General features: G+C 39.7%; 1 protein-coding gene across 1 annotated transcript in view; it reads right to left on the reverse strand.

Moving 5' to 3' along the window:
• Nucleotides 1–21,428, reverse strand: part of LOC119720785 (high-affinity choline transporter 1-like) — a 30,966-nt gene continuing 9,538 nt past the window's right edge. Inside the window, exons 2-8 of the mRNA XM_038190628.1 lie at nt 6,997–7,110; nt 6,048–6,203; nt 5,118–5,266; nt 4,375–4,500; nt 3,369–3,522; nt 2,172–2,389; nt 1–1,304 (exon numbers count right to left, since the gene is read on the reverse strand). Of these exons, the coding sequence (XP_038046556.1) occupies nt 624–1,304; nt 2,172–2,389; nt 3,369–3,522; nt 4,375–4,500; nt 5,118–5,266; nt 6,048–6,203; nt 6,997–7,110 (1,598 nt within the window). The 3' untranslated portion in view covers nt 1–623. The remainder of the gene's footprint in view (nt 1,305–2,171; nt 2,390–3,368; nt 3,523–4,374; nt 4,501–5,117; nt 5,267–6,047; nt 6,204–6,996; nt 7,111–21,428) is intronic.

The following is a 21,428-nucleotide window of genomic DNA, read 5'->3' on the forward strand; positions in this document are numbered from 1 at the left end:
CAAAGTTGTTCCGGAATTTGTCCAAAACCGCACACTACAAACAGGGAATTTAGAATCAGAATTTGACCTTTATCTGTACATATTGGGGGAGTTGTAACAATTGAAACTGCGTAATTTTAAGGTTCTACAATAAGTGGCTCAATCTCACAAAATGAGTCCCAAGCTTTCAGAGCTACAATTTAGTTTTTAGGTTTTTGTCCAAAAATGGTTTAAAGGTCACATCAGAAGGAAATTTCAAGGTTTTCAACCAATATCGTCCTAAAAATACAAACATTAAAATTAAGAACTTCTTGTCATTCATCTGTGTTGTAGGAGTCGAATCCAGACTCAAATCTACTTTTTTACAGACTCGTGCTCTTATTCAGATAGTCAGGCTTCTTAACATTTTACTGTTACTTTTAGACTAGGATATGGTGGGCTCATTTTCAACACTGTCGTACATGCTTCTAAAAACACAAGATTTTCTTAAGACTGATTTTGTCAGATGTGGCTTCCCATACACATTTGGGTCTCATTGTAGTTTAACTGAAACGGTGATATTGCATCGTAACGAATTACTTGAACCTACACTGATTTGTGCAATATTGAAACATATTGCACAATATGCCTTGAAGTAGAGGGCGCTATTGCTCTTCATTTGGTAGAGGGCGGTCTTCGTCTGACGGGCTGGATGCATAGTCCTCCTGAAGCGGTTCCATGGATGCGGACTCGGGCATGATGCCTCTCGTGATGTCCAACAGCTTCTCTCGTTGTAACGGCGTGACGGACGTGGTGCCCTCGGCCGCCGGTAAACCCATCGGGTCCAGCTTGCGCAGCTGCAGTTTCTCCCCGTTCACGTTGTCGTACTTCTCCGAGTCCTCGCCCGCGGGTAGGTTGACGATGCAGCGGAAAAAGTCGTACCGCTTGGGGATGAACTCACTCCGGAAAAGGAAATCCAGGAGGTAGGACAACACGACGATGGTTGCCAACGATGACAGCATGGCTAACGTCTTGAAAGGAAACAGCTGTCCATTGACCGGGTCGTAATACGGATACTTTATAAATGCCGGTACGCCCAGAACGGGGTCGCCCCCTCCTAGACGTAATAAGAGAGCCATTAAGTAGCCCACAAATGAGCCGTATGTATTGCACTTGGAGAAATACACCACACAGAAGAGCTGGGGGAACAGCACGACGTAGACAAAGTCGGAGCAGAGAAACCACAGTTCGTAGACAGAGGTGATGATAAGACCTAGCACTGATGCTATGACACCCACGAGAACGATACCAATGCGCATGACCCACAAAAGTTCAACTTCGCCGGCCTGTGAGAGAAAAATTTCAGTGTTGAATTATGTGAACTGAATATACAACATTTGCAAACCTCAAAAAAACAACTACCAAAACTACCTGTGCTGTTATTTTTAAGAAAATGGTATTTTCGTATCCATTTGTAACGCTGACCAGCGTTGGAAAAAAACTGGCCTTTTTTCAAATACTGCCCCCAATTTACCATATTTAGTAAGTCTGCATTTTGTTTGCAATTGATTACACACCTATGAACGTGTACAAGCCAGCTAGACTGGTTTCCTGACCTTACAATTCCCTGACGTCTATAAATTGCTGTTTCAACTTGTGGGGTCAGGGAACCAGACTACAGGAGGATGATGTTTTTTTTCTTGGTTTTTCCAGCATCTAGTAACACAAATCTTCAAACAAGTCAGTGTAACAATATTTGCTGTAAAATACTCGCCCCCAAAATTCACCTAATTCTGAAAATTACAGCAAAAGCAAATGTTGTACATTCCCTTTAAGCATGGTTAATAATTCACGAGCATTTGCAGATGAAATGTCTTGAACATAACCAATCTACAGCGTCATGATGTCACAACTTCATGGAATCAAGCTGGAATCGAACCCGCCGCCAACAGAATACAGTACCGGTGCACTACCACCTGATCGATGCTAAGCAAGAAAATCTGCTAAGCACAGGAAACATTTGCTTAACAAACACAGGTTACCAGCCAAAGTACTGTGCAATTTATACTGCCTGTAACTGATACTCAGCGGATTTTTGCTTAGCGCATAAATTTGCTTAGCAGCATTTTCTGCTAAGCAGCTCACATTAAAATTGGACCCGGTACTCAATGCCTTTGTTCCATAACAATTCGGATACATTTTGAAAAAATTACCTTTTGACGGAAGACCAACTTGTAGATGTTGCGAGTGAACATGGAACTAGCCGAGAGAATAGAAGAATCGGCCGAGGACATGACGGCAGCCGACACGGCCCCGAGACCGATGAAGGAAACAACCTGCGGGGTCAGATACTGGATGACCAATGGCAGCAAGAGACTGGTTTGATTGTAGGGGTCCGTTACCTCCAGATTGAGCGTCGTTTCATTCCAGTCTGTGGAAAATAAACAGTGAACTTACTGGTTTTGAAACTGCATCTCAGACAATCCGGCCAAGATTTACTCCTTAATAAGTACGCTGTGTTTGAATGAGTTATTCTGTAAGCGTCGGCTTTTACCAACCACTGACAAAAACTTCACATCAATTTCCGATACAGCCAAACATGAAGTCACGTCCGTCACAAGTCAATAATACATGCAATAAGTCAAATCAGAGTCAATCACAAGTTAAAGCTATAGTTCATCATTTGCAGCCATCCAAAAAGTAACTGGCGTAATTATTGTTGAAAAACAAACTTGGTTGAAAGATAGTAAGGGAACTAAATTCCCTGTGAAATTATTCCTTCTGGGAAGCTGTCATTTTGAAGTAATCAACGAAAGAAGGCATTTCCAACGGTGATTCTTAAGAAGCACCGTAGGAAAATTTAAATTAGTAGTTCGTTTTGTTATTCAGCGCAGCGCGCACAAGTATTGGAACGACGCACACGCGCGCGCGGGTTGTTATAATTCGTCGGATCAGTGCGCTACGTCGCGTAAAGCTGCAATTCAAAACATGATTCAGTAATTTTTGATTTGAAATTGAGATCTTAGAATGCTGTTTTTCTCGGAATGTACAGCTGAAGCTTAGCTGAAACTTCATCAGGTTAGTTGTTCAGTATCCTTCATTAGATTTTGAACCCTTTTGTTGCTTCAAACGAACAAAATGCACAAATTACAAATGATGGACTGTAGCTTTAAATCACAAGTCAATCACACTTAAGGTCATAAATTATAGAAGGTTCACAATGACAACGGAATGCCCTTTTCACAATTCATGAAAAAAACTTTGGCTTGACTTCAGACTTCATTCGAGTGAATTGTTATCGACTTGATCAGGCTTGGTGACCTTCACACCAACTCTGGAACAAATATGGAAATAAAACCTTGGAAAATACCGACAACCCCCAGAATGGGCGGAGTCTATGCCTTTCTTACTTGTACTTGCTCCGATAGCACCAATGAGAATAGAAGGAATGGCCATCAAGATACAGCCGATGGCGGCGACGAAGGACAGCGCCTGGGCCCTCTCTGCCGTCTTAGAGGAGAGAACACGCTGGAAATACACCTGCCAGGGTATACCCCCAAATATCTGTAATTGGAACGAAACTCGGTGGGTTTAATACCTTTGATTTTTGTGGGGGAGTGGGGTCTAGTGGTTAGGGTTTGTGACTCATGATCAGAGGGTCAGGGGCTCGAATCCAGCTACTGGCTATATGTTGTGTCCTTGGGCAAGCCACTTCATCCTCACTTGCCTCTCTCCACCCAGGAGTATAAATGGGTACTGGCATTAGCTGGGGAGTAACCTGCGATGGACTGGCATCCATCCAGGGGGAATAGAAATATTCTCAGTCTTTTCATGCCACTGAATCTGGAGTTAAACGCTGGCCTGAAGGGCCACACTGGCTCGTGACTGGCTCGCAATACTGAACATTCAACTTTACCGAACATCACCCTTGGCTCCCGAGCAATTGTTGTTCAAAATGTCAGTGCAAAAACCCTAAATCTATGGTGTAAATGAAGGATTGTAGGGCCATTTCCAATTCCCGCACATCAAACGGCCAGTGCTTACATCAGGCTTTATGTTGAAGAGTGACAGGTGGCTATGATTTCTCCAAGGAATAGAAGGGAAAAGCCACCAAAACCCTCCTGTAGGTTGAAGTTGAATCGTGGACAAGTTTCGCGACTCAGCGTGCGGAACGAGAAATGCCACTACGCTATAACAATTGTCAAAAGAGGGCGCCGTTGATGTGTAAAAACATCAAGCCATCAAGCCTCAAACCATCACAGCACCGGCAGCTTAAAATCGCTATACCGACCGATCGCTATTACGGACAATTTCTGTGGATTCCGCGATGTTCGTTATAGCGGCGTTCCACTGTATTCCTGTACAGAGTCCTTACAGAGAACGATCTACGAATTACATCATTAGTGTCAGACTTACAAGTAGCAGAGCTGAATCCACCCAGACTCCAGCAAACACTGGGTCCCAGTTGCCGAGCCACCTGGTTGCTGTGAAACCGATAGGTTCCACTGCTTCATTGGTGATGGCAAAGGGAATACAAAGCCACTGCACACAAAAAAAAAAAACCAAAATAAAACAAATTTTAAACACTTTCTTGAATCTAAAAGTAACCACAATTTTTTTTTTTATCATCTCTTAGGTCTGGGCCCAAATTCATAGCGCTGCTAAGCACACGGTTTTCTGCTTACTGTCTATTTCATGGAGACCGTAAGTAGTAAGCACAGCAAATGCACGCTTAACCCCAGAGGAAAAAAGTTGCTTAAATCAGTGACGTAACAATAGAAATCCCCAAGTGCGTGCAACCATGAGCAAATCCATGCCATGAAATAGTGCTTACAGTTAGTACACTTTTCCGCTATGGTAAGCATAGCTTTTCTGCTAACTGTTAAGCAGTGCCATGAAATTGGGCCCAGGTTACCAACCAAAGTGTCATGCAATCTACATTGCTTGTGGCTGGTTCCCGGCAGCTTTTCGCTTAGCATAAAACAAATGCTAAGCAGTAATTTTCTTGAAATTGGAGCTGCTAAAATAAAAACGACCTCACACCTTCTCCAGATTCTAAGATCAAAGTGGTTTTTGGAATGCGCATGCACGACCATGTCAGGCCATGAGAACACAACGGTGCAATTTGATACAGTGCCACTTTCACGCGGCCCACTTACCAGACCAATGAATATGCAAATGAGTTGGACGACATCGGTGTAGGCCACCGAGTACAATCCGCCGAAGAATGTGTAGAAGACGGCGATGCAGGCCGACACGATCACGGAGATGCTCATGTCCAGCTCAAGCACCACGCTAATGGTGGACCCTGAAGATTGGGGGGGGGGGAACCAACAAGAAAGAGCTTGCAAAATATGTTTCAATCATGTAAATTCATCTTGGGTTTTCAGAATTGTTTTTTTTTGTGTGAATTTCTGTGAAGTCTCACTTTAGTACCGCAACTTTAGTGTCAGATATAAGAATACCTTGGGTGGAGAAAATATTACAATGCATCACAGCGTCCACAGCATATTTTCAAGAAAGGAACTTGACCGTGTTTAACCACTTCTCCGGATTAAATACTAATTTGTATACTATAGTTTGAATTGCCGTTTCCAAAGTTTTGATTTAAAAAATTAATTACTGAATTTTTAACTTAATTACTGTATTTTTAACTTAATTACTCTTTTTTTTGGGGGGGGGGGGGAAAGTAGCGCCTTCTGCTAGTTTTTGTTTATGAGTTTCACGTGATATGATCATTTACACATACTTCTTTTTTTACCAAATTGTTTAGGGTGGAAACCATTAGCAAAGTTAGCTCCCACAAAATAAAACAACAACTGACTAGTACAACTTTCTCTAAAATTGCAAATGTTTTCCTTTTTTAAGCTTGGCAAGTTCAGTTTTGTAATAATTTTAACATATCCTAGACTTATACAGTTGCCCTGTAACTTACATACTTGTCCAGAACAAATTTTTAAAATCCTGGCATTGGCTCTTGGCTTCGGCTTTCTAGCTCCGGAATCATTTACATGTACATTCAGGGGCCTGTGCCCAAAGCTGCAAACGAAGCCAAAGTTTGAACAACACCCTCATTTCAAAATTTTTACCTAAAGCATTCAATATGGCCGCCGTCCAGAAGAGTTCTCCCGTAAGGGCGGGAATGAAGAGCAGCCCACCCATGCGGGAGCCGTACTTGAGCTGGAACGGGTCCAACATGGTGATGTAACCCTGGGACCGCATGGCTTTGGCAAAAAGTAGCCCTCCTGAAAGTACCAATATTTAAAGACACAGAAAAAATAGAGAACAAGATAAACGATAACACGTCAGGTGCACCAAGAAGGGACAATACAACAGATTTGCCACAGCGCAAAGTGACCGAACCATCTATGAACTTTGTGCACAGGATATGTCACAGAACGTCAGAAAGTTGACTGGTCATCGCCGCTGGGCATCATCATCCAGTTTGGCTTAACGCCGGTGCCGTGCATGCGTGAAATTCAGGCTGTGATGCTGCGCGGTGCAGCAGCTATCTACAATAAATTATTTTGTGGTGCGACCGACGAATAATTTATGCTTCCTCAGTCTTGTAAACTGAAGTATTCCTCAATTCCCTCCCCCTTACTGCCTTAACCCTCCTGCTATTTAAACAGTCACAGACAGTCAAAATTCACTTCCACTCCCCCTGCTATACTTTTAACGAAGGCAATCAACAAAAAGGCGATTATGTGGCAGACAACAGGTCGAAAGGGGAATGGTGTGCATGTACGGTACACTCACACACTCTCGCAATAGCATGCATAAATACACGCAGGGCATCATTACCCATGGTTTAACAAGATGTGTGCATGCTGCAATAGCTTTCTCGGCAAACCCAAGTGTTATTTGAAGGAAAATATAAGACATTGAACAGCACTACTGCCGTTGGAAAACAACTTCAGGCACCTCGAATTTCAGAGTTAATTTTCCGTCCGTGTTCAGCTCAAGTCAATTTCTGGAAGGGATTTTCCCGTCGCATTGAAAGACACTGAAAGATAATATTTTCCAGATTCATCTTACCTAGAATCAGGCTTGCAGCATATCCCCACGGTGCCTGTGTCCATAGCAACCCATAGTCTGGTCGGAATACATACTCGGCTGTTCCGTTGATGTAACCTCCTCCCACCCATGTAGCTAAAAATGACCAAAAACAAATGGAAAAGAGGAACAAGTTAGTAACAACATGGCCAAAACATTTTTTGTCCTTGAACAACACTTAGTACAAGGTGTCTATTAACTCCATTAGTGATGGACAAAAACCCACTATTGAACTTGAACAAATTATAACAGATTCACTTATACCTCAGCATGCCTAACCAAAGTGGCCTCCGCTCAGAGCAAAACTTAAAAATACCACGCACATTCAAACACGTGGGTGACAAGGCTTTTTCTGTAGCAGGACTTAGATGCTGGAACTCACTCCCTCTCAATATTCGTCATTGTAAATCCATCCACCAGTTCAAAAGTAAACTCAAATCATATCTATTTTCAGATTAATTGTACTTCTATTGTTCATTTTTTCATAAGTTGACTTCCTGGTGTTGTTCTTCGTGGCGCATTGTTACCTTTGGAAAAATACACTTTAAAAATGCTTGTATTATTATTATTATTTAACAAGCTTTCGCCAGCTGACAAAAAAAGGATTAATTAGTCTTCACCTACAACTGGCAACAATACAGAATCCAGATGGGGATGCCAGCAGTAAAAAGGATAACAATTTTGAAAATAAAGATTGGGTTTTAAATTTTCTGTTATTTAATATTTGTTACGAGGTATGCATAGAAAGGTGTTAATGAAGTTGTTAATGATGTGCAGAGTTTTATGCCATTAAAAGGTCATATATCTGGAGAAACAATTGACATTCTCATCTTCAATTACAATGCAGAGCGATTATTTTTACACTTGGAAAATGGAATCTCACACCAGCTGTTAGTAACCTAAATATCAAATATCTACCAAACTTTTGTGGTTGTGGGGGGGGGGGGAGGGAGAAGGGGACGGGGACAGTAGGCCATCAGACTGTACAATCAGGGGCGAGGGCAGGGCAACAAAAAAATGGGGGGGGGCAAAAACAATTTCCTGATTTTTTTTAAGGCGAGTTGCAGATATTTACTTTTTTAAATTATTTTTTTGGAGGGGGGGGGGGGGGGGGGAGGGGCGCTCGACGTCATTTAATGTCCTGTTCATTATAAGTGCTTAATTGCCATTCGTGATGCACCTGGTGAAACGGATGTGCACGATTAAAGGGCTTCTTTAGCTAAGGTCACTGAACTGAACCTTTCTGCAGCTGTATGTCCAACAACATCCGTCTTTCACAGAAGCAGAAACCACTGGGAAACCCCCACTACTTCCTTGCAGACGCCCACTGCACTCGGATTTCCGGTAAGCTGAAACATGACCTCAAATGATTTGTTGCACACTTTCCCATTTCATTCCAAAATATTTCAATTGATAAACTGTTCAGTTTGAAGAACCAGTGTCTATAGTGTTATTTAAAGTTTATCACATTACATGTATGCTCTCTGACAAAATTCCCCTAATTCATGGTTTTATGTAAAAAATAAATAAAAAAAGTACCACATCTTCAATGTATCGACCACCTTGAAAAGAAGAGGGACCAGGCTCCTCTTCAAATTATTACACTTGCTTTGAGTGTTCAAACCTCTTGCTGTTAGAATCTTAAGAATAAATCCCTCCTGCTAATGAATTTCAATATTTTTAGTTATCTTTAAAGCCCCCCCGTTTTTTACATGTACATTTGTAAATTTCGCCTAAGCCTTACAAGTGACAGATAATTTGTGTAAACTTTAATCACCCAACAGGCAGCCACAGGACGTAGAGTATTTAAGAGAAAATAACATGCAATATTTGAGGAAAAGCAAAAGTGGCCGACAATAAGATGAACAAAAATGTTTCTATTTTCAACCACGAGATCTTGGAATTTAACCTCTAGTTCAATCACCGGGGTTTGAAGTTTCAGAGCCACAGGGTTCCAATTCATCCAATTATAGGCGAGTCTGAAGGGTAGGATTCACTGGATTTATAAAAGGATTCCTGCTCACGCCAAAATGGAGACTGAGTTGCAAAAAGTACCTTTTGTCTTTAAGAAGCCCAAGTCTTAAAACAAAATAATATTCCTGCATTTACTTGTTGGAAAAGGGAATAATTATACAACATAAGGTTGTTTTTTTGTTGTACTTTTCAAAAATAGATGGATTTGGGGGGTAAGTATTTATAGCAAATTACACTGACTTGTTTGCAGTTTTGTGTTTGTAGATTCTGGAAAAACCAAGAAAAACACTCATGTTCCTGTAGTCTTGTTCCCTGACCCCACTTTAGGTAAAATGCAGCAATGGATAGACTTCCGGGAATCGCAAGGTCAGGGAACCAGTCTAGCTGGCTTGTATCCGTTCATAAATGTAGGTGTGTAATCGATTGCAAACAAAATGCAGACTCACTAAATGTGGTAAATTGAGGAAAAAACAGTGTTTTTTTTTCGAACACTGGACGCGCCGACCAGTGATGGAAATTGATACAAAAATACCACTTTTCTTGAAATGACAACCATGATTTTACGGATGCTTGAGACTATTATTCACTTACAGTCAAGTAAGGTATTCATAATATTAATATTTTGTTTTTTTTGTTTTTTTGATGCCAGCAAAAGTTGTATATTATCTTTAAATACAGTGTGCTTCATTTTAATTCACTTCTGCATGCTCTCATTTCACAAATCCACTGGGACGCTGTTTAACAAGTGTAGGCATGTCAAGTAAACCGGTGTCGGGGAAACGGGAGTAATTTGCTGAAGTGCTGTCGAGAATTAGCATAACATCTCCATCTTGTTCTGCGTGAGAAAGCATAGGTCCCGTGGCGGTTGATCGTCTTACACTATAGCTAGCATCACTGAGGGGCATGACATTAGCTGTCCGTTTTTTTTTTGTCTTCGCCGAGGACAATAATCAGAAACACTGCCACAGCTCACTGGCATATTACTATAAGCTGTCGATCCCAACGGAGATTGGCGTACATGTAACTGCCGACTGAAGAATAATCAATATCGTGGATAGCAGGTACTTTCGCATCTTGTTAAAGAGACACGGCCTCCGTTTCAAACACTGACCATGCTGCAGTTCAAGACTCGGCCTTAATGACTCCTTATAGATTTTTTAAAGGTGCGTGTACCTTTGACCAAAACAGAGTGTGCCAAAAACAGTGCAACATTCAGAAAAGAAATAATTAAACCTGTTTAATGTTCTTTTATTCAGTGAAATTATATATTAATTATTAAAGACCAACTACATGTGTATTTTTCAATCCACTCTTTTTTACCCCATTCCATTTAGGTCCCTAGATCCAGAAATACAATCAATTAAGTGAAAGGATGTAAATTTGACTTGGGCCACTCTCACCTGTGATGTCACCAACTTCAATGCCTATTTAATGCCTATTCAATGCTTAACCCAGATTCCGCATGTCCAGATGAGAGTGGCCCAAGTAAAATTTACACCCTTTCACTTAATTGATTGTATTTCTGGATCTAGGGACCCAAATGGAATGGAGTAAAAAGGAATGGATTGAGTATATAGTAGTCAGGCTTAAATGTAATATAATTTCATTGAAAAAAAAAGGTTTAATTATTTGTTTTCTGAATGTTGTTCCGTATTTGAGGACCTGTTTTCTCGCAAATTTTCATGGATTTTTTTGCAAAACTTTGGCAAGGTGGTTTGTTTCTTTTCAGTACAATGTTTTGCTCAATGATGCTGCATTATAATAAAAAAAACTGATTCAATTTTTGAAATAAAATTCTATGAGTTCTTTTCAACAGTTTTTTTGAATCAGCACGGGTAATATGCTTGTTGTGACATGCATGTGCGTGTTTTCTTTTTGTAAATTTTATCGTAAAAAATCAGTCTCGTGCAGATCATATGCAATTGACTTTAATTCTCTTGTTATGCAGGCATGCAACTTGGAATTAACTAAAACAGAGGAAACTTCAATCTTTACAAGACTGTACAGTGTTTTTTTCCCAATTTTTAATGGCATAGGCCTAAATGTAAGTGAAAAACGAAGAAATCAGAGCTGATCCGAAGAGAAGTTGCATGCCTGGTAAATGTTATGTCATTTCTCTTGCCAGATGCCACATGTCAACCATAACTTTATGGACATGGATACTTCTGTTGAGATTAAAGTTCGACTCTAAAATTTAAAAAAGAAAAAAGAAAAGGAAAAGTGATGACAAAAAAAGATGATGTTTAACTGCGTCAAAACAAGGAAACAATGACGCACATTGCGGTGGCCAAATCAAGGCGTGTGAGTGCAGACACTACAGACGCACTTCTCTTATTGGCTATCAATGACCAGCGGTGCAAATAGTCAAGAGTACCTCTCCAACCACCCATCTGTCTAAATATATTCCCCTGGTGGTCCACCGCTGTTTCATGAACATGTTTTTTTTTTTTATGACGTTACTCTCCGAGTATTTGGCATGTCGCTCCGAGGGCATATTCATTGATAATGCGTGGCGAGTTGTTATTGTCGGTGACTGCTCTATGTTCCGACACCCCTATGTTCCGACAACCTAGATTGTGTTACTCCCGGTTAGGGTTAGGGTTAGGGTTAGGGTTAGGAATAGGAATATGTGCAGTCGGAACATAGGGGTGTCGGAACATACACATGTAGAGGTGTAACCGTTATTGCCCACAATGCAACTGTGCTGCCACTGGAGTTGGTCACTAGGGTGTGACGGAGTTAAGAATTGTTTCATCTGTCAGGGGTAATGGTCATACTTGGTCTCTCGTGCCACATTTAAAAGCACATTTTGGTCATTAAACAGGGATCATTAACTTCTGTCAGTCCTGTGGCAATTTTCCCAGGAACTTAACCTTCCAAAATCTTCCACACATTAACTTTATAATAAATAAAGAAATAAATAACAAAGAAATTGACTGGGGAGGGGCTGGAACCTGCAACCTCCGGATAACAATTCCGGCGCTCTACAACCCTACATGTATGTCGGCGGTTCCCAATTTTGTCAATTTGTTCAAGGGAAGTGAGTGAGAAGCCACAAACCTATGCATGTACCATGTATTTGTGTGTGTGTGAAACAGTAGTCGGCAACAACCAAATTTGCAAAAGGGGGGGGGGCAAAACTAGGAGGAGAAACAACAGAATCAAGCCCGGTCAGTCTCGAGTGTCTCAGGACTACTGCAATGAATGGCCTTTATTTGCCTCGTATTTATCTCCATTGGCTGTCTCTTGGCAACCTGGGACATTTATCACCTTGATCTAAGAAAGGTTATCATTGACATGGAGAAGTGTATGTCCATAGTGTGGGTACACGATATTTTTGTGAACTCGGTAAGTATTATTAACCAAAGAGTTCAAAAAGCCTTTTTATTACATAATGAGGGTGTGAAGAAGAAATTTTGGCAAAATCTTTTGCCAACCATGGCTTAAGTTTATGTTCTTGTTGCAGCCATTCAAAAATGGAGCTCAATGTTTACAAATAATAAGAAGGTCTACACCCAAAATTACCAATAATTAATGCCTAATGCCTTAGTATTATTTCACTTATACTAAGGCATTAGTATAATAACATTTCACCTATATTCGTGTCCTTGAAATAGATTTCAGACAATATCTGAAATTGAAATGCATATTGTACCTCGGGATTCAGCTGAACTATTTTGCTCCGTTTTGTAACAGATGGCAGACAATTAATGTATTTTTGAAACGGCATGGAGTGTATTTATGCTTTAGAGGCTAGACTGCAAACAACAGTAACAGATTTCAAAAACATAATAAACATACCATCTGGATTGAAATTATGTGAAAAAAAACTGAAACTACCAAATGTATTTGATAAATAACTGCAATTTTGCTCCTCATATTCAATGGTTTAAACCCTAATCCTCCAAAATCCTCTTTGCAAAATGGAGGATTTTGCAGGATTGAGGCTTATGTATGGCAAAAATGTGTGGCTGATTTTGGAGGATGCACTGTGTCAAGGTCTTAGGCCGGACCTTGTATTATTTAGGCTGAGCCGTGCATAAATTGAGGCCTACATTATACTTGAAATCCTCCCCACTGCTCCAGGATGTCACTGGCTCTGCCTCAACATAATTGACAGTGATTGCTGGAGGATTTTGCAGGATTGAGGCAGTGGTCACCCCTCCGAGGACCACACTCAAGCAATAACGGATGATTTTGGAGGATTGAGGCTGCATGCAATTTTTACATAGAGGCAGTTGGAGGATTTTGCAGGATTGAGGTTTCATCCTAGCTAAAATGCCTTAAGTTTTGGCAATATACGTTTACATTCATAACAGAAAGTTTGTTATGTGCCCACACAAGTCTGGTTTTGTCACAGCAGGACTAAATTTTGTTTAGTTGTGAAACTTTTGAAGAATTCAATAAAATATTATTTCTGAATATCAACAAACTTGGTGACAAAGTACAATGGTTTGGGGCAAGGGCATCAATCGCATCTCAAAAGTGAAAGGGGGGGGGGGACATACCTTGATCATAATGCAAGCGCAAAGCATGAAGCCCTAACGGCCGGGGGTTGGGGCCTGCTTAAGGGCCCCCGAAAAATGTGTCCATGTAGACGCCCTGTAGTGCAATCTGAGGCAATTTCCGACCACTTTAACCAATTTATTTTTTAGCAAAAGATTATCATTTATACATCATTTTCGAGTTTGGAGTCATTGAATCTGCTATTCTGAGCTATAGAATCATACAACATGTAGGCTACAATTTTTATTTGGGGACAAAAAAGTGAGGGGGGGGACAAATGAGTTGTCTCCCCCCCCCCCCCCCCCCCCCCCCCCCCACACCGATTGACGCCCAAGGACTTGGGGATAATAACATTTTGTACATGTCACTGCATCTTCGTTTTGGAAGTGAAAAACTTCAAGCTTGAATAAAGTCTAGCCCTGTATTCCATGTTCACAAACATTGTAATTGATACAAGTGCGGTGCAATGAAGATCTCTCTGATTTCCTTGTGTACAAACACTCACTAAAACTAACAAAACACCCCAAGAAATCAAAACAGGGACCCAGCTCCGTAACCAGAAACCCAGAGTTAACCTGGGAATTTCTGAGCCGGTTTACCGCTGCTGCTGAGAAGATGAAGATGAACAGTCGGGCAGAAACTGCACCCCCACGGCGATCACAAAAATTACAAGTCGCTGGTGAAGCTGAAAGAAAAGGACAGACGACTGACAAATAGGCCCTAGGGGGTAGAAAGGTAAACCGGGTCTATGCAAATTCGGTACATGATGCTGACGTCCGATATGCCAACTGGCAAGTTTAAGGCAGGAGAATTGACAATGAAGATGTCGCAGCCAGATTTTTTTTTTTTTAGAAAGGCGATGAAGACATTTACCAGTACACAATGAATATAACTCGTTGAAAATTAAAATTGTATTGGGCTTTAAACAAATTGATAAAAAATGTATGAGCAGGCTATAATTTCAAAACATTTCAAGCTTGACTAAACTTACCGTTTCTGTAATAAAACATTGATATAGGAAGGTGGGGGTAAAAAGAAAATGTATGCTGTACAGTTATATCAGTTTGGAAATTATGTAGATATTTTTTTTTTTACAAAATGTATCTTAACTTAAAAGGGGATTATTTATTTCTTAAATACAGAGTAATTTTGGACATATACCATTAATTCGCAAAGGAGTATTTTTTGGGGCTTTTGCTTTCTCTTGATTCAGAAATGGCATCATTTTTTGGGTTAAATTACAGTATTTTAAAGTGTTTTAAGTTGTAAACGAATTAATAATGCAGACCACTTTTTTTTAAAGAGCAGACTATTTTGAAAACTACAATGGTGGCAGTTTTTTTTAGCTATTTTAAAAAGTAGTGAGTTTCCATGGAACAGTTTGAAATACATGTACAGTACACAATAATTTGCACTTCGCAATCTTTTTTACTAATCTGGCAATTTCGCCACCAAAGTGAGATGAGCTACGTCCCTAATAAAATGCGCCGTTGTTTAATCTCCGGCTAATCAAATTTAACTGCCGATGACACAGCAAATGGAAAAAAAACTCCCGGTGTGCGGTGTGCGTGGGCATTAAAGTCTCGGCTAGTTTAACTGTTCATGCTGATGATGGAGCCTTCGTGCTGAGATACTTTAATAGGATTTCCTCATTTTTTTGTTCGAGGAAATTTAATTCAATTGCCTAAGTCCACTTGGGGGTAATTTATCATCAGCAGGACGGGGGAAAAAAGACGACAAATTGCGAGTTCAAGACGATCAAGTGAAAATTCTGCAAAGTGATGGATGCTTGATACTCAAAACAGTGGAACTGATAGTTTACATGGAAGAGTAAACGATAAATACGGTAGAACTGTTTTGAGTAGACGATAATGATAAATAAGTTTGCCTGATGTGATTGACAGAAAACAAAAGTTCAGAAAAGGGACAGATTTTCAGACCAAAATTTACTCGACTCTTGGTGTTCCATCCATGGTGCCTCCTCGGTATTTTATAGGAGCTTAAAGACCAAAAATCAGCAGACAACTGGATCAAGGATTGATCCAAGGAGGTGGGGGGGTTAGATGCCTAACCCTCCTCCTCCCACCTGCTCCAGACTGACAAATGTTATTTATTGTTACCAAAACAAATCCCCATAATTCCTTAAGATCCCTGAAGAACTCATTATTCAATATTGCAAATCTTTTGTTCAGACTTTTGGTCTTTTTATACATCGATTGCATTCTCATCCACCCCATCTACCCCCGTTCCTCCTCAGTAACCCTCCCCCTCGAAAAATCCTGGACTTCAACACCCATCCCCCCCCCCCACCCAATCACCAGAAAATCCTTGATCAGGCACTCCGGATATCGCTTAAATCACAGGATTCACTCTGGTGGTTATTTTCGGACCTAAATAATGAACATTAGAGATCAGTGACAGAGACCAGTTTTCAAATAACGCTTGAATCTTTTACGGACTGCAAAAGGAGTACTTAGATCCGACGCTAGATGGGAGGTCGTCATTCCGCAGTCGGGGAGAGAGCAGACACCAACAGCAACCTCTCACCAAGCTTTCTTGGATTCCGAAACGAAGGAACCAATTTGCATCACTGCATGATGCTCTTTATCCCCTTGCTCTGTGGTTGCATCCAATGACAGAACGGAGACCCTGTCTTGATAATTCGTTGAGTGAAATGTCCCCAGAAATATTATAGTAAGGAGGGTACTGAGTGACTACATGTAGTAGTACAAAAGTCCTTTGAAAATTGTCTTTTTCCAATTTGAAGGTGGAAAACAGTGTATCAGTAAACTTGATAGAATATACTATCCATGCTCTCAGTGTATGTGCATGCAAATGTACCGTAATTTTTGGAATATAAGCCGCTTGGAGCATAAGCCGCAGCACGCAAAAATCTGCAAATTAAGATTTGAAGTCGGCGTATAAGCCGCAATTGCGTATAAGCCGCACCGACCGCAGCGGTTTCAATGTTAATGTGAGATCTCCAAATTCTAGTTAAAATGCTCTGAACCAGTTCCATTTACACTACGAAAGCTGTAAAAACGGCCACAAAAATTATATCAAATCAAATACAGTCGATACTCTTACAAACAAATATGGAAATGGATGATGAGAAATAAACACCGGGAATTGCTGCCGGCTGGTCCCTTCGGACCCTGGTCTAAAACTAAAACCAGCACCGGCAACCTGCGCCGCGCCAGCGAATGACAACATTTTTCCCGCAGCACTTGAGAGAGTATGCAACCCACCCATTTGTCGTCTGACTGGAGCACTACAAATCTTGCTTTATGGCAACAGATGCTGTTTTGTTTTGTCCTAAGAATAAAAAGGTCCATTTTTACAACAAAACTTATCAAATTGTTGTGATTACTAACGAGTAGTAATGTCAAAACTTGAGTTTTACATCATTTCTTGAATACATTTCAAGAATTTTTTTTTTTGGTGACGTTGTGACAAACAACTGATTATCAAATAAAGAAATGTTTTAAACTCCATTTTTTTGTTTTGAACTCTCTTTTTTCTTTTCTTAAACAGCTAAAATATTGGTAATTATTGTTCCCAAGAAAGTACATCCCTTTATTACCACCAATGGTGTGGTACATGGGGAATGCATGCTGCAGCAGTATCACATACAGCCGGTTGTCAAAGACTGCTTTCACTCACGTCGGCTGGCCTGCTGTACTTTTTACCACTCGGAATACTTTCGTGGGACGTGCTTTTGGTTTGTTAATGACTTTCTTAATTGAACATTCATTTCAGCAACAGATGTTTTCTAATACCAGCACATTTAATACACATTTGAATGTCATTTTTATTTTTCAAGGCTCGACGTACAAGCCGCCCTGTGTATAAGCCGCAGTAAACATTTTCATGGGCAAAATCAACGTACATGTATAAGCCGCAGCTTATATTCTGGAAATTACGGTAGTCAATTATTTTCTCCTAATGAATTTCAAACATGTCAGTTTTATTTCACAGAAAAGTGTTTTTTTTCTGCAACCCTCCCCAAAAGATGATCTACCCTACGAGTAGACTGGTTCCCAGTCCCTACACCATCAATGCTGATAAAGAGGTGGGAACCAGTCTACCCTATAATTACTAAATTATTGTCGGGCCAAAAAGAATTTGATACTTCTTAAGTGATTTTCAATTTCTAATGATGACCTGATCTATTTTTCGGTTGGTGTCTCATTCAAAAATAAATTTTTGTATTGCTAGGGGAAAAAAACACTTACTTTTTTATTCCGAGTGAAACTCAATAAAAAGCAATCATCTTGAAGGATAATGAAGATTTCAAAGCAGCAATAATTAAGACTCCAAGACTATAACAAAACATGCCTCTAATGACTGATTAGATCAAATGTTTAAGGACTGCATGCACAGAATGTGTGATGGTGATTGCTCTCAAATGATCAATTTATTCCACTAATCAGCTTTCCCCAATCAAAACCAACACCTAATGGACAGATTTTAAATAAAGTCAAGCAATCACGGTTGAACAAACATGTATTTTACTGAAAATGCACCAATGCAATTTTCGATTATCAAATTGTTGGCTTTCCATACTTGCCAAATTCAATTGAAATTACATATCTGAAATTACTTACATGTAATACATAATGAGTTTCTACAATAAATGAATTTACCTGTACTTTACAAAAAAAAACATGATCTGCTGGGTGTTTTGTCAGACATTTTGCCTAGCTCACCGTACATACTTGGTGCCTGCTGTAGATATTTTGGCCAATCCATCTAAGTGCTAAATATCTTGTTTAAATCCGTTATTCAACATCTTTTTATCGACAGGCCAAAAATTTGAATCTATACACACTACGCAAACCAGTCTTTGTTTTCCCATTATGTAAGTTGTGATATAAAGGGCGGTCAGTTCTTGTACTTTTACAGCAATTGTCTGTATCATTTAAAGAATAGGCTACAGTTTATTATTTTATAAGCCTTTCATCCATGTTCTTGTCTGATTTTTTGGCCTGACTTAAAAGTACATTGAAATGTATCTGGGTCATATTATAATGATATTTTTTCTTCAAATTTCAGTATTTAAAAAACAACAACCTAGAATACAGTCAGATTATTAAACAGCAAAAAAAAAAACACAGGTGGTGTTCATGTTATTTTCAAAGCTTTTGAAGTAACTGCTTTTAAAATTACTGCGACGAAAAAAGCAACCCTCAACCTTTTTAGTTTTGTAGAACAATTCTTTGTTTGAAGGTTCATTGTAAACATTAGGATTTAATTTTGTCCGTTCAATATTAATTTTCACTTCAGGGTCTCTCTGACATTTAGAGTCTGCTTGAATTTTCACAAAAATGCCCTTTTTTTAACTGATAAAAATCTTGCAAGAAGTACAGAACTAGCTTGCTATTCGCAGTTAAATGAACACAGGCATGCAACTGGGAATTTAGAAAAAAAGGAGGAAATTCCAAACCACACAAGACTTTATTCAGTGTTTTTCAATTCCTAACGGCATTCATGAGAAGTAAAAAAACGTGGAAATCAGCGGATCCGAGGAAAAGTTGCATGCCTGTGAACAGTGCATGCAGGAACACGTACATGAGACAATTGTAGGAGAGGTCAATTCGCTTAATTTGACTTTCAGCATTTTGTCTCTCTTATTTCAATACAGCGACGCTTTCCCCCGAAAATGGTAACAAGATCTTTCCGTAATCAGATGACTGTTATCGTTAGCCGTCTGCATGTGGGCTTCGGATATAATAAAAAATAAAAAAAAGTAGAAAAAAAAAAGAAGAGCCCCCAAAAAACCTAAGAAAATGACAAGACAAAAAAAATAAAAATCTCCCTTCCAGACGACAATGCGGTGATTTGCCGGTGCATGGCCAGAGGTTAGAGCCACCGTTGCCATGGAAACGGGGTCCTTAATCCGGAGAGATGCCTGCCTCAGACCGTTGGCATCAATCCGACAATTACAGACGGTGGCGGAACGCTGGAAATCGGAGAGAAATTGAGTCATGGCCGAACCTGCCATTTGAATGTCTAGCAAGATGATGACGACGTGCAAAATGCTGAACGTTTCTTTTCCAAATTGTATTTGATACCGTCACAAAATAAAAAAAAATTTAAAAAAGAAAAAAAAAAGGACAACATTGATCTGATTTTTGGTTTTGACAATACCTATGAATGTGCATGTCTTAACTGACCCATAGACATCCTAATATTAAAAATCAAATTAGCCATTTTGGCTGGTACCGTAAAAATTGCCAATAACAATTAAACTTGCAAATTTAATTGTTACATGTAAAGAATCGTACCTGCATTTTCAGAAATGGGACAATGTGTCTAGTGACTACAACAAATAGAGCACAGGCGTAATAGCAACAACGTATTGTGTAATGTGTACACTGTTTTATTGTAGAGCATGTGTGTGTTTACAGCACTCAAGGCAGTATAATGCGTCCACGTAACTATAACATGACGTATCTTTCATTAATCAAGGTCCATTGAAAGGTTCTCACTTATTGATTTAGCAAATTGAGTAGCTGTAGTTGTTATGGGGACGACATCCTTACATTAAGTGCTCTTACTACCGGTACATGTAATGTGCAACGTGCATCATTCTCACCTGAAGACGCTTTCCTTTCCTAACGACATCTAATGGAATATCATGTCCTGTAACAAATAAACCTGCTTGTTTGTTTTTGCAGGCCTTTATACAGTTGGAAAAAAAAAGTGGCTTTAAATGGCCCGCTCTGGTTCAGAAATTGCACATACTATTCAAAACGAATTAGGAGCGTCCAGCTCTTAATTCATAAGTTTTATTATAAATTGATTACTTGTTGTCGGCCGGTTTTTTTTCTTGCGATGTCTCATTGGAAAGCTCATAACTAGTGCAATGCTTTTTAGTAAAATCCATTTCGTGAAAACCTTGTGGAGACTATTCATCTATAGAAATTGCCCTGTAGAGACGTATACAATCTATTGTCCCCTATTGTGTGCATGTCTCCAGAGGGCACGGTGTATCAGATCCTCGCGTTTGCTTGTAGTTTATTTTTGTCTACTTACAATGAAATGAACTTCTAGGCTTACTATTTTCTGACAATGGCCTCCCCCCCCCCCATTAGAATAAGGAAATTAAGGTCAATGATTTCTTTGAAAAAAGGATAAAAGTTCACTTTCTGGGGGTGTGATGTTTTGTTGAATAAAGGAATGTACATTGTACAATGTATACACACTTGTAAAGTGATTGTGTACTTTTTGCCAATGCAGGACACCCCCCCCAAAAAAAAAAAAAAAAAAAAAAAAAAAAACTCTCAAGGACAGGTCACTTCTTTCTATGACAACTTTGAAATTTCCTTCGATGACAGAGTTGCAAAATTTTATTTCACAACACATGCTGAATACATTGAGGATCCCGGCTGTTGTGGTAATTTTTTGGTGGTCATTAAAACTTGTATTGAAGGTCACAAAACTCCATTTGTACAAATAACGCTGAGATGCAAAAGGAGTAATACATGTACATCTAGGCCTACTGGATACCTTTTTCAATTAATTCCGCGTCCATTTTTATATTTCATCTGCACATAAAATTACATGTACATTGTGTATACACTGGAGGACATTTTGGGACTTTTTTTTTTCCATAGAAATTCCTTAAAAATAATGCGACCCCCCCCCCCCCCTCCCTGCTCTAACACCCCAAAAAATGAAAGTGGTAATAATGTCCTCCTTTGCTCAAAATACGGACAGAGCGAGCTTGATTAGAGGATATTTGTACACTATTCTGTATTATAGTGTTAATAATCATCAGATTTGAACAGCCTCCATTGAAATTATGGTACATGTACGACCCCCCGCCCTATTGATTATCAGAGGCCAATTAAGTGTCCAAAAAACCTGTCCAAATTTCAAAATGTTTTGCCAATGTACCCCCCTCAAAAATTCCTGGAACTGATTCCTGA

Source organism: Patiria miniata, unplaced genomic scaffold (genome assembly GCF_015706575.1).
Source record: "Patiria miniata isolate m_02_andy unplaced genomic scaffold, ASM1570657v1 HiC_scaffold_9, whole genome shotgun sequence".
Lineage (NCBI taxonomy): Eukaryota > Metazoa > Echinodermata > Asteroidea > Valvatida > Asterinidae > Patiria > Patiria miniata.